This window comes from Oryzias latipes, chromosome 19 (assembly GCF_053564925.1).
Source record: "Oryzias latipes strain Hd-rR chromosome 19, Olatipes_Hd-rR_3.1".
NCBI lineage: Eukaryota > Metazoa > Chordata > Actinopteri > Beloniformes > Adrianichthyidae > Oryzias > Oryzias latipes.
Genome location: NC_136255.1, coordinates 17,963,251 through 17,975,602, shown reverse-complemented (window position 1 = coordinate 17,975,602; position 12,352 = coordinate 17,963,251). Strand labels below are relative to the sequence as shown.

Genomic DNA, 12,352 nt, shown 5'->3' with positions numbered 1-12,352 from the left:
CATATTACCATACCCGTACTGTAATTACAGGGTGAAATACAGGCTGAATTGTTAGTAGTAATGTTAGTAGTTGCATCTGAATTTTTCTTTGTCCCAGAGTCAAATTGTCAATTAGGAAAGTAAACCTAATAATTATCACCCATCAGACTGTTGTTTACTTCTGTCTCACTGCTGACTTGCTTTTCAAAACAGTGTTATGAACAACAAACAGGTGCTGGTTTGGCAAACTGCAATTTACGGTGTAAACCAAGATGCATGGGAAGCTTTTATGCAGAAAATCGGAACGATTTTTGTGATACAAACTGAAAAAGTTGGTCCGGCGAAACTTTATTATTTCATCTTTGCAAAAGTATTTCCAACAACCATTAACTTTTGCTTCTCTTATAGAAAAAGTTGCCCAACAAAAAAAGTTGTTTTTCTTTGTGGAAATGAATGATGTGGTGCTAAGTAGCCACTAAAGTAAAATTATGTTTGTAAATCCAATTTCAACTACTGGGAATGTGTAGCTCATGTGGAAAAAGAGGAAACCTTTTTATCACATGAGGTTGGATTCGTGACGCAAAATCCATGCGATTGTTTCTAAAGCCTCTTCTCCTCATAATGCCGCCTCCATCAACACCTGATTGAAAATGATGGCGCTCTAATGGCCTGCTAGTGTTTCCTGAATGATGTGTCTCTTCATCAAGTTGTTGTCAACTGGTAGTGCCGTGATGTGGGAGGGAGAGCGAGACAGCAAGATATGGAGAGAAATAAAGGAGAGGAGGAGAAAGAGATGGGGAGGGAGGCTGCAAATGGCAGCTTCTGTGACACCACATGAAGCAGGGAGAGAGGGAGAGGGAGGAGAGGAGAGGGAGAACAGCAGTCCTACTAGATCAGATTGCAAAAGATTGATAGAGAGAGCTGTTCAGAGACACAAGACAGTTTTTTTTTAATTGCAAAGGACAAAGTTGTTGGAAAATAAAAGCTTGAACGTGAGAAGAACAACGGAGGAAAAAGCCAGAAAAGATGGAGATACTTCAGCCTAAATCTTTGCTGGGAATGCTCTAATTATAAAAGCTCTACACCTGTTTGCAAGCTTGACACCAACAGAGTAGCGGCAGCACGGCCTTTCGGTTCTGATGGGATTTGTCTGGATCTGAACCGCATTTCATCTATGCTGAAAACAAAAACTCCAGAGGAAAAAGGGAGATCTAGCAAGGATGAAGAAATTCAGAGGACTGCGCCTTGATCTGAAGAAGATGGAGAGGGTTACTTCTGGACTCGAGTAACACACAAAGGAGTAGCTGCAGTGACCAAGGCAAAAAATGTCTCAGTTTGGTTAACAAAAGGACACAGAAAACACCACCGTATAGCTATCCAGGCTGGATCACGACCGGTGGAGGTAAGCGGAGGACAAAAAACTTTATTTTAAACCTGTAGCTCAGCAGGCAGATAGTCAATGACATTCTGTACTTTTAGGAAATGGCCATCTGAGGATTATGTGGACTGTCAAGTGGTCTCTGAAGAGCATAGTCACTCTCATTATGGTGAAATAGTGCACTCATCTAATATTAGACATTCATAAATCATTTGAACACAGAAATCAGGAACTGTGAAGGCTTGGTAAAAAATGTACTGCCGATGCTGAGGCACAAGTTAAATGTAGAAAAAATATAATTGAAACGGGGACTATTTTATCTAATATGCAGTCATACTTTAACTTTTATTTGAAGGGCACTGCATCATTCACCACTGTTCTGTCTTTTTTAATGCACAATTCTATAAAGTTTTTAAATCTCAAACTGATAATGCTTAAGTAATAATAGAAATCTGTAAAATGTAAGATAAAATCATTAAAAAACTTCATTTAAAAAATATTACAAAAATATTTCTAATCATTCTTTTAGCAAAATGTCTGCATCAGAGTTAAAATAAAAAAAAATATCCTTGTCTCAACAAGAATCAGTAACTGGGTTTGACATAGACCACAGTGTAATCAGCAGATTCATTAATCAAGTCAGTGCAAGCAAATATTTGCCTTACGTGATTGTAATTAAGTGTCGACAAATAACTAATAAAAGCTGATGCAAAAGGCTGTGCAGGTGCAAAATGATCAGTGTAGTTTGTGTAGTTCCTGTTCCCTGTATGAAAAACATGTATAAACTAAAAAAAAAAAACAAGCAGAAGACAATGTTGTAGTGATTGATGAATATACTCAAAATTCTTGTTATTTGATGTTGTTTTACTTTGAAACACCTACTATCCAAAAGAAACGTGCAAAGAGGCTGCATCTTGGCAAAAAAACCAAATCACGTTATGTTTTACATTATGTGCTTTCTCTAGTTTCTCCAGTTTTAATTAAACTCAAATCACATAGTGTTACTAATACAAGATTTAAACAATTATAAATAAGGATTAAAACATATCACAAATTTGAACACTTAAATATACATTTTGTTTTGCTTTTGAATGAGCAGCAATAAGCAAAAATGTCTGTTATTTAAAGTTTTATCAGTCTGGATTAACAAGTGTTACAGGAGCAGCCTGAAATAGCTTTTACCCACTGAGGATGGCCTACATATGGATCAGAACAACCTCCACGGTTGGACATTGTCTGGATTCAAAGTAGACTTTTTGTGTGGCACTTAAGTCTGTGAAATGTCAAGCACCAATTACTGCATTACACGTAACGCAAGTGCTAAGTGTTTTGCAAAATAGGACGACATGCCTTTAGTCCTAAGTGGTACTACTCTCTGTAGAAATATACATGTAGGTCACTTGAGACCAGGTGAGATCCATGTGGTGAGCTACAGGAAAATACAGTGACACCTGAGCCTCAGTTATTTCTTCACAGTGACCTCGGGAGGTGGGCTGCGAACATAATTCCTCGGTAGCTCTGTGTCTAACAAGATTGTCTTGAAGTGAAGTACCATCTCCCTCAAGACCTCACTGTTCCTTACGATCCTTTCCTTAACTGTGCACACCCAATTACTTGTTCTCTTCGTTTAATCAGAGCTGAACTCACTGTCTTGCCTTCAGCAGCCCCTCACAACTCTTAAAAAAACACAGCATGTTGCACAAGGCCAGGCAAAGATTTTAAGACAGTGCAAAACCTGTTAAGAGAATTTTCAAGCATATGTGTAATCTTATTTAATGTACACATTTTCTGGATTATATAGAAGATAACAATATTTCAACCTATTTGTTTAAGCAAACAAAATATTTTTTAAATGAGGGTTAGATCAGTTTGATTTAATTTTTTTTAAGTGGCCACACATCGTCCATGCAGTCAAAATGCACTTTCCTACCGTAACTATTTTAACCCCAACCCTAACTGTAAGGCCTAATTACGGGCAAATAGTCACTTCCCTCCTTAAATTTATTACCTTTTCATCCATTTTGCAGTTGTTATGCTTGAAATTCTTCATGGATTTGTTTTTGGAAAGACAAGAAAAATGTCAGGCTTGTCCAGGATCTAGTCTTCGTTCACACTTTTTGTCTTTCCTGTTTCTCTGTCTTCTTTTGCTATGAAATCAAACTTATTTTCCTCAACTGTTCCTGTTTATATAAACTGGTTTGGTCTCTTAACTTCACTGCCAGATCATACTAGTTTACCTGCTTAGTCAAGTCTTACTCTATGCCCAAGTTGTCCACAGTGCCAAGTTTTTGTTCCTTACTACGCTTATTTCTAAGCCCCTGTATCTGACCCTACATCCTCCTAGGCAAGTCCCTATAGAGTCAAAATTCAGATCTTCATTAACTACAAAAAGTCTTCTCCATTTTAACTCAGCCACAATTATTCTGTTACCTTTTTTGTTTCTTGCAGTTTCCAGTATTTGTGAAAGAAAAACAAGCTTGCTGCAGAATGCTTATATCTAGTTTTCCAACATCACATTTACAGTAAATTATACTTATGGTCCTTAGCTTGCATCTAGTTATCTGGCGTTTCTTATCTGTCATTACTGTTTTGATGCAACAAAACTTAAAATCCCACTCTGATCATCTTTTGATCTATTGTAAAAGCGTTGTCTGTGGTCTTTTAATTATCATTATGCTGTTTTTAGTCAAAATCTGTTGTTTTCTAGAACACAGTTTCTGCAGAGCATCAGAATGAAGCAGAGCAGGGAGCTAATGGCCTGTCTATTGTAGCTTCTATGTCACAGCTTTAGGCTTTTTCCAAAATAAAGTTTTTGTCTGCTCCTGTATTCACTATGATTTAAGTAAAATATCCTCAAAAATGCAAATTTAATCTTAATTTTCTTTCCATGTCCTCCAACATAAGGAAAAATGCCTCAAGAACAAAAATGTTAAAAACACAATTTTCATCAAAGTGTGTCTTTCAGCAATTGCTGCTCTTAATCATTCCAGATTACAATCAACTGACTTCTTGGTTCTTTTGTTATCAGATGCAGGTTGTGTTTTAACGTACCTGACATGTTTCGACTAACGTCTTCCGTCTTCATCAAAGTCGTCATCAGATTGTTGCATGTGACGTACGTAAAAACAGATGATTGTGACTGAGGCGGAGTCACCTTTCAAACTTTGACAGGCGACTCCGCCCCTTCCTTTGCTGCTGGAGGATGTTGCTCCAGGTATGAGAGAGCAGGAAGGCACCCTCCTTCATTGCGGTTCATGAAAGTGTGGGCTCCCTTTCGGATCTCCATCACCTCCGTAATCCAAGCCAGATTCTCTGGAAGCAATGTTTGTTTTTCTTTTACTTGTCTCTCCTAGAGGTCGCCACAGACTAACCCCTATGATTTGTACATGTGATTTGGCTTCAGGTTTAATGGTGGAACCCCTTCCTGGTTCAACCATCTGCACTAAGTCAAACCTGGGACTGGCACACAGAAACACCAAAAACAGCCTCCCTTTAGAAGCAATAAATACATGAAAAGAAGCCTGTGATACAACCACAACAGAACTATGTCATAGTAAAATCTGCATCAAGCTTACATGTTTTTATTTTTCAGCTTTTTATTTTACATTTTTAGTTAAACTTAAGAAATGCTGGAATTTTTTTTTTTTAGATTTATTAAACCCGTACGTATTTTTTGGGGGGAATGAAATCAACCCAAGTCTATCTTATGAAAAACTGTCAAAAAACTAAACACACTTTATTCTTCACATGTGTGACCTCTCTAATGCACAGTCTGAATTACATAACTCTCAAGTAACCGAAAAATCTTTCTGTAAAGCCTAAAGCAATTATCTAATGACCACAATGTTGGGAGCGTTTTTACTTTCATTTGAGCAGACATCTGACACTGCATGACCACAGTCTGATGTGAAGACATTGCAGCAGAACTCTTTCGGTGGAGCCCATAGACAAAGTATAACTTGACCAGAAAAGGCATAATAATTTCAATTATGTAACTTCGTCAATTCCAGCTGCCATCTTCATCTATGTCTTAATTGTGTTAAAGTCAAGATCTGTGTTAAACTACACACACTACAAGTTTGTTTCTCATCATACTTTTGAAAACTGGGGAAGAGGTGATATTTTTAGCACTAACAACAGCTGTGCTCCGCTGGGATATGACGTCCTTTATTGTCATTTGGCATGGAAAGCGCTTGCAAGGATAAAAATAGCCAGTTTCAATACAGTATGTTTTCTTGTCATGGATACGTGTTTGACCCTGAGGGGAAACAAGTTTCCAATCCCAGATCAGGAGAACTTCTACCTGAAAGTGTGAGTAGAGGGAGTGTAGTGTGTGGCAGACGGCAGGGCGCTTGGGATTTGAGAGCGCACATGAGTGAACCTTTTATATATTTTTTGGTCTTTAGGGTCTAGATCAGACAGGCAAACACATCGTGGATTCGACCAGGCGATAAGAGTTATCTGCACCCAAAGGGACCTCGGTCCACCTCCCATGAGGACAACTCTTTGACCCCCAGGACTGAGCATGCAGCCCACTGGTTACGTTATACTTTTCTGCTTTAATTAAGACATAATTTAAACATTTTCTGACAGAAAACCAAAACTACGTTGCATGTCCTGTTAGTTTGTTTTTTGTGACCTAAAATTCAGAAATTAAAGAATAATCAAGGTGCTAAAGCAGAAAGAAATCCACATTGTATCTGTATGTGGCACAAGAGAGAGAGGCATGTACATACTTTTACTGCGTCTTCTTAGCATGATTAATAACACTGCAAACTGTACAGAATGAGGTCAAATAAATAAAGCCCTCTCTCCATCTCTGCATGAAGCATCTGGAATTGCATGTTCAATGAATCTGTGGTACTAACACAAGAGTCCCAAAGGAGTTTAAATACACAACGACATACACAATCCCCACTACTTTTGATAATATGTTGCAATAAAAAACTCAAGCAAAGTGAAGCCAACTAATATTGCGACAAAGCTAATCCCATAAACGTGTCATGACTGGGCAGTGTGCTGTGATCAAACTGTAAATATAACCAAGAAAAGTAGTCACTTTTTCCACACATTTGAAATAAAAAAAGCACAAAAATAAACCTGGCAGAAAAAGATTTGGCTTTCACTACCAATTGTGTTACCATTTAAAATAAAACAAAAACCAAAGAAGGGCTACAATAGCTACAATAGCTACAATAGCCAAGTCACAAGCTCAGGTAATGTTGCAGAGGTAATGTCAGGTTGCATTTGTCAAGGGCTGTAAATTAGCGGTAAAGCATGTGAACAAAGGAATTATGGGAAATGAAGTCAGGCTTACTCCACACCATCTCCAACAGTCTCAGCCACAACTCAGAGACAAATTTCTTATGAACTCCTGCCACTCTGCAGAAACTAGGTCCTAGAAAACCACACAGGTTTTTGATTTTGGCTAAAAATGGCATCATCATAATTAAATGACCATCAAAAGATGATTGGAGTGGGACTTTAACATATCTAATTTACATATTTTATTTTGTTTTTTTCAAAGTGTGGAATTTTTTTGTGGTTTAGACAAATTATGAGTGCAGGGTATACAACAAAAAACACTGTATGTCCATTTCTAAAATATTTTACTTTTGAAAAATGGGGGACATACTGTATGTAAAACAGGTGAACAACACCTTTATGTATAAGAAGCTTTTGTGGTAATGTTCTGTGTGCTGCACAATTTGACCATCCTGTCACTGACACATGATCTCTCCTGACACTCCACAGGGACTGGATTCATGCACAGAGCTCCCACTCGACTCCCTAAATGACTCACTAAAAAGCTGCCTATCTGGTGATCAAGCTGTGAGGGGGCCTTGATCACACACCAGGACTCTGGGCCTGCCCATCTGCTCAGACTCTGCAGCTGGAGGCCAACTCAAGAGCATGAGCGTGGGAAGGATCAATCGCTACAGCATTGTATCATCTGAAGAAGAGGGCCTCCGCCTCACTACCATGCATGGCATGAACGGCTTTGGCAATGGCAAGATCCACACACGCCGCAAGTGCCGCAACCGTTTTGTGAAAAAGAATGGCCAGTGCAATGTGCAGTTTTCTAACATGGATGAAAAGTCACAGCGCTACATGGCTGACATCTTCACCACATGTGTCGATATTCGCTGGCGATGGATGCTGGTGGTATTCACCCTTGTGTTCGTCATCTCATGGCTGGTCTTTGGCCTAGCCTTTTGGGTGATTGCGCTGCTTCACGGAGATCTGGACAACCCTGCTGGAGATGATAACTTCACTCCCTGTGTACTACAGGTCAATGGATTTGTGGCTGCCTTTCTCTTCTCCATTGAAACACAGTCTACCATCGGTTATGGCTATCGTTGTGTGACGGAGGAGTGCCCTGTGGCTGTCTTTATGGTGGTCTTTCAGTCCATAGTAGGTTGCATCATTGACTGTTTCATGATAGGTGCGATCATGGCTAAAATGGCGAGGCCTAAGAAGCGAGCTCAAACGCTTTTGTTTAGCCACAATGCCGTCATTGCCATGCGGGACGGGAAACTGTGTCTCATGTGGAGAGTTGGAAATCTTCGCAAGAGCCACATTGTGGAAGCTCACGTCAGAGCACAACTCATCAAACCTCGAATAACCGATGAGGGGGAATACATTCCTCTGGATCAGATAGACATTAATGTAGGATTTGACAAAGGACTGGACAGAATCTTCCTGGTTTCACCCATCACAATTCTCCATGAGATTGACGAGGAGAGCCCTCTTTTTGGGATCAGCAAGCAGGACTTGGAGACGGCAGACTTTGAGATTGTTGTCATCCTGGAAGGCATGGTAGAAGCAACGGCTATGACAACGCAGGCTCGAAGCTCATACCTGGCTTCTGAGATCTTCTGGGGTCACAGGTTTGAGCCGGTCTTGTTTGAAGAGAAAAACGTGTACAAGGTGGATTATTCCCACTTTCATAAAACCTACGAGGTGCCGTCCACTCCACGCTGTAGTGCCAAGGACATGGTGGAGAACAAGTTCCTAGTACCCAACTCAAATACATTCTGCTATGAAAATGAGCTGGCTTTCTTGAATCGTGATGATGACGAGGAAGAAGAGGACATGGGTGGCGTGAGCAGGCCACTGGCAAATCCCAGTCCAGACCGGAGCAGCCGACATGAGCTGGAACGCCTACAGGCAACCAGGGCACTGGATCAAAGGTCATATCGCAGAGAGTCAGAAATATGACCCCTAAAAAATTGATTTAGATGTAATAACTTTATCTGGGAGGTAAAAATGCAGAACAATGCAAAGTGCCATAGGATGACCACTGAAAAAGAGAGGAGGTAAATACAGAACAACAAAAAACAGACATGTGGAATAAATGGCGTGCACAGCTTTGAAAAACATTTAGGAATGTCTAGAATCAAGGAAAAGGCCAGATAAAGACCTTCTTCCTCTATAGAAACTTGAATTTTTTTCACATGGTCATTTTGAGTTAGGAGTGTTCAAGCTAATTCATCAACCTCTTTAACGACGTTTTGTTTAAACTTTAGGTGTAAATACATTTCTTAGAAAAGCTATGTTTGTGTGCTGTATCAGTTTTAAAAAAAAGAAGCTGTTCTTACCTTGATTTGCTGTAAATTTCTGGACCAGCACTCAGCAGCACTTTGAGAATCCATGCACTGCAGCAGTCAAGGACAATGAGACGGGACAAAACGTTTGACCACCGAGGAAAAATCGCAACTCAACAACAGACTTTTTTGAGCACGACAGGATCCTAAATACTAAAATAAACAGTGAGAAAGCAGAAAAAAATTGCCTCAAAAGTGAAAAGGAATGTAACGAACAGATGCAATGAGAGTGTGTGAAAGCTCTATTTATGACCACTTAATGCCTCTTAAAAGCCATTAATCACATGGCTAAGCTGCTGACAGATATTTCATGCAAGGATTTAAAAAAAAAAAGCACAATTGATGGACAATAATTACAATGATTCAGATAAATGTTCACATTTATTCCAACAAAGTTGATTCATTAGTTGCAATTTTGTTCTTACAATAAAAGGCACCTTACAAATAGAAATATGCCTTAAAAAGGCAACTATCAAACTAGTTATAAGATATGTATTCTGGCAGCCTTGAGCTCTTTTTATACAAAAGCAAGACAAAATTACAAAAAAATGAAAATAGTGTATTTTATTAGGAAAAGAAATCTATGCATTGTAACAATAACAGGAGGTTTTTAGTGATGATGTAATGCAGTCATATACAATCACAATTTGGAGCCTAAAAACAAACAAATTCTTAATTTCAAAAGTACAACTTTAGGATTGCACATTTTTAAAGTATCTTAATGATGATGACCATTTCTATCTATTAAAAAACACAAACTCTAACTAAAGAAGCCCTATGAAATATAAAAAAATAAGCAGTTAGCCACACAGATCTCATCTTTGACATTGATTCTTAAAATCCGATTTAACTTACATTAGCAGTTAAAACGTTTTTTTCTACTGTTACAGAGGATTTTATGTCGCTAAGCTTTATGGGAAACCTCTCAAACTTCCTGACATGATATTTTGCAAGAATTTTTAACCAAACAGTGACACTTTCTTAACGGGTACACAAAGGATTGCCCACAATTTAATTATGGGCTATTCAAAAATAGGATTTATTTTAACCAAAATGTGTGAATATTTCTACATTTGGTACCGCAATTGATGACTTGTTTGGTTACTAAATAAACTAAATTATACATTTTCAGTTTTCTTTTGTACTTTTAACTACTCCAGCGTTTCTGATACCTTGAGCATGAAGGACTAAGGAGGAACAGGAAATGAATGATTTTTCTCAACAATAAAAAATGACTGATAATAGATAAAAAAAGACAAGTATTTAAATTCCAAAAGAACTTTAGTTTACATTTTATATATTTGTTTAACTTTTTTTTTCAAATCAAGTTATTATACAAATTATTGCAAATTTCTCTTAAGGTGGGGCAGCTTAGTTTGATACTTGCCTGTAGTTAAGTTATAGAAAAGTACATAAATTGTGCTTTGTAGAGACCAAAAGCGTTGTGCATGTAAACCTTTCAAAAACAAGCAAAAATGTACTTTTTAAAACTGTTTAACTAAAAAAGAAGGAAAAAAAATCACCAAATACAATCTTCTTTAACAACATGCTAATAGAGGAATCAGTGGATTTAGGTCAGAACAAAAGCAATAAACACAAACCGTACTTTGATAAAAGTATTTTTATGAAAATATTTTACAAACCATACAAATTTAGAAACCCAAAGAGATTTCTGTAAAATAACGGTAGAATAGCTACATTCTTTGTTGTTCTGTTCTTGATGTTTAAAGCTTCCATTGTGCATTTATTTTTTCATCTTTTATACCAAAGTAATGGAGTTCAGCTCAGATTAAGCTGATCATTCCCACTATAATCTTCCTAAACCAGTTTAGAGTGAGTTTAGATTATTGATCCTCAATAGCGGCAAACCGCTGCTGAACTGAGAGATAAAGATGAATAAGGTTTTATTTAACCTTTTAAAAACTATTAGCAATTATTCTGAAAACAAAGACGTATGAATATTCTCTTCCTTTTTTTAATTTCCTATGGCACAAACAACAAAAAGATTAAAATGCTCAGACCTCAACATGTTCAAATTATGTGTTTCATCATTTCAAGTTTATCTAACACTTCACTAGGATGTCATGTTAGTGGGAAAAAGTAACACATAAATGCATTAAAAGCAAACCATAAAATGGTTATGTTGGTCAAAATGACTCCTATTTTCCTGACTGTCATTTTATTCTATTGATCTATTTAATTCTATATGTATGTCGCTCTGATATATATATATATATATATATATATATATATATATATATATATATATATATATATATATATATATATATATATATATATATATATAATACACGCAAAACTTTATTTTGGCTGATAAATGAAGCATCCTTTGTCCGATCCTAAACACTGGAAATGCTTTTTACCTTCTGGGAAGGTTGTCTAAAGTGTGAAATCTCTGCACAAAACTCAACAGCTGCATCACTGAAATGCATAGTTCAATCCTTTCTACAGAGTATTTTTCTCAGACGCTGTTTGAGGTTTCATGTTGCCCACTTACTTGAGCCTTTAAACACGCAGCACACACAGACATTTTCAGCAAAAGATCTAGGTTTGTTATGTAAAGCAAATTGTGATGATATAAAAAATAAAAGGATTACAGGAATCTGCCAGGCTGAACAAAACTTGCTTATTTTTATACAAGGTTCTTTTTTGATAGAATGCAGCATCTGTTTTTACCGCAGATAGAAGATGAAATCCAGACATCTAAAAAGACAAGAACGTTTATCTTATCAGTTGTTTTAGATCGTTTTGTTTCTGCTCTTTCCTGTCTGCACATGATTGAATACATATTTCTCTTAAAGGGATTATCTAGAAAATAACCTGTGACCTCTGTAGAAGTCTTCCTATGCCCAGTGAAGTGTCTACTGGGTGTTTGATTTGCATTTATTTAAATGAATAAAATTAAAACAAAACAATACAGCAAAAGAGAAAGGCTACTGTTTGTGTTTTCCCATCGACATTTGTCTTGCACTATACTCTCATGGATTAGCGTGACCTAACATGGAGAAAGGAGTAGCTACAGAAAAACTCACATGACTTTCTGGTCTTGGCCCATTTATTCAAGAATAAATAAATCAGTGTGACGGCAGACGAACCTAAATGTTTGGAGGCCTTTATTTGGTCCTTGTGGAGCTGGTTAAGAAGCACGCAGTCTGTTTTGTCAGATTAATTACAACATGTGAGATCTACAGTATCACCTCGAGGTAAGGTAAAACCTTAAACTGAAACCTGGAAGTTACCAGCCCCAGTATCCACACTTTGAGGTGTTATTGGTTCTTGAAAACAAAAAAGCAAGAGCTCAGGCAAGGAAAATAGCAAAATACAAAGTGAAAATTGTGGATCTATCATGGAAAATATGAAATGACAC

At 37.4% G+C, this 12,352-nt stretch overlaps 1 protein-coding gene across 3 annotated transcripts; it reads left to right on the top strand.

Moving 5' to 3' along the window:
• The first annotated feature begins 822 nt into the window (after nucleotides 1-822).
• kcnj12a (potassium inwardly rectifying channel subfamily J member 12a) lies at nucleotides 823-11,916 on the top strand. Of its 3 annotated transcripts, XM_078936963.1 has the most exons (3): nucleotides 823-1,381; nucleotides 5,764-5,895; nucleotides 7,112-11,916. In XM_078936963.1, exon 3 carries the CDS (start codon nucleotides 7,271-7,273, stop codon nucleotides 8,576-8,578), a length of 1,308 nt encoding a protein of 435 aa, XP_078793089.1. In that variant the 5' UTR covers nucleotides 823-1,381; nucleotides 5,764-5,895; nucleotides 7,112-7,270; the 3' UTR covers nucleotides 8,579-11,916. The 3 variants fall into 3 exon arrangements, with proteins under 3 accessions (XP_078793089.1, XP_004080422.1, XP_078793088.1); XM_004080374.5 differs by lacking the exon at nucleotides 5,764-5,895; XM_078936962.1 differs by lacking the exon at nucleotides 823-1,381 and having other exon boundaries at nucleotides 1,388-5,895.
• Nucleotides 11,917-12,352: the final 436 nt, after the last annotated feature.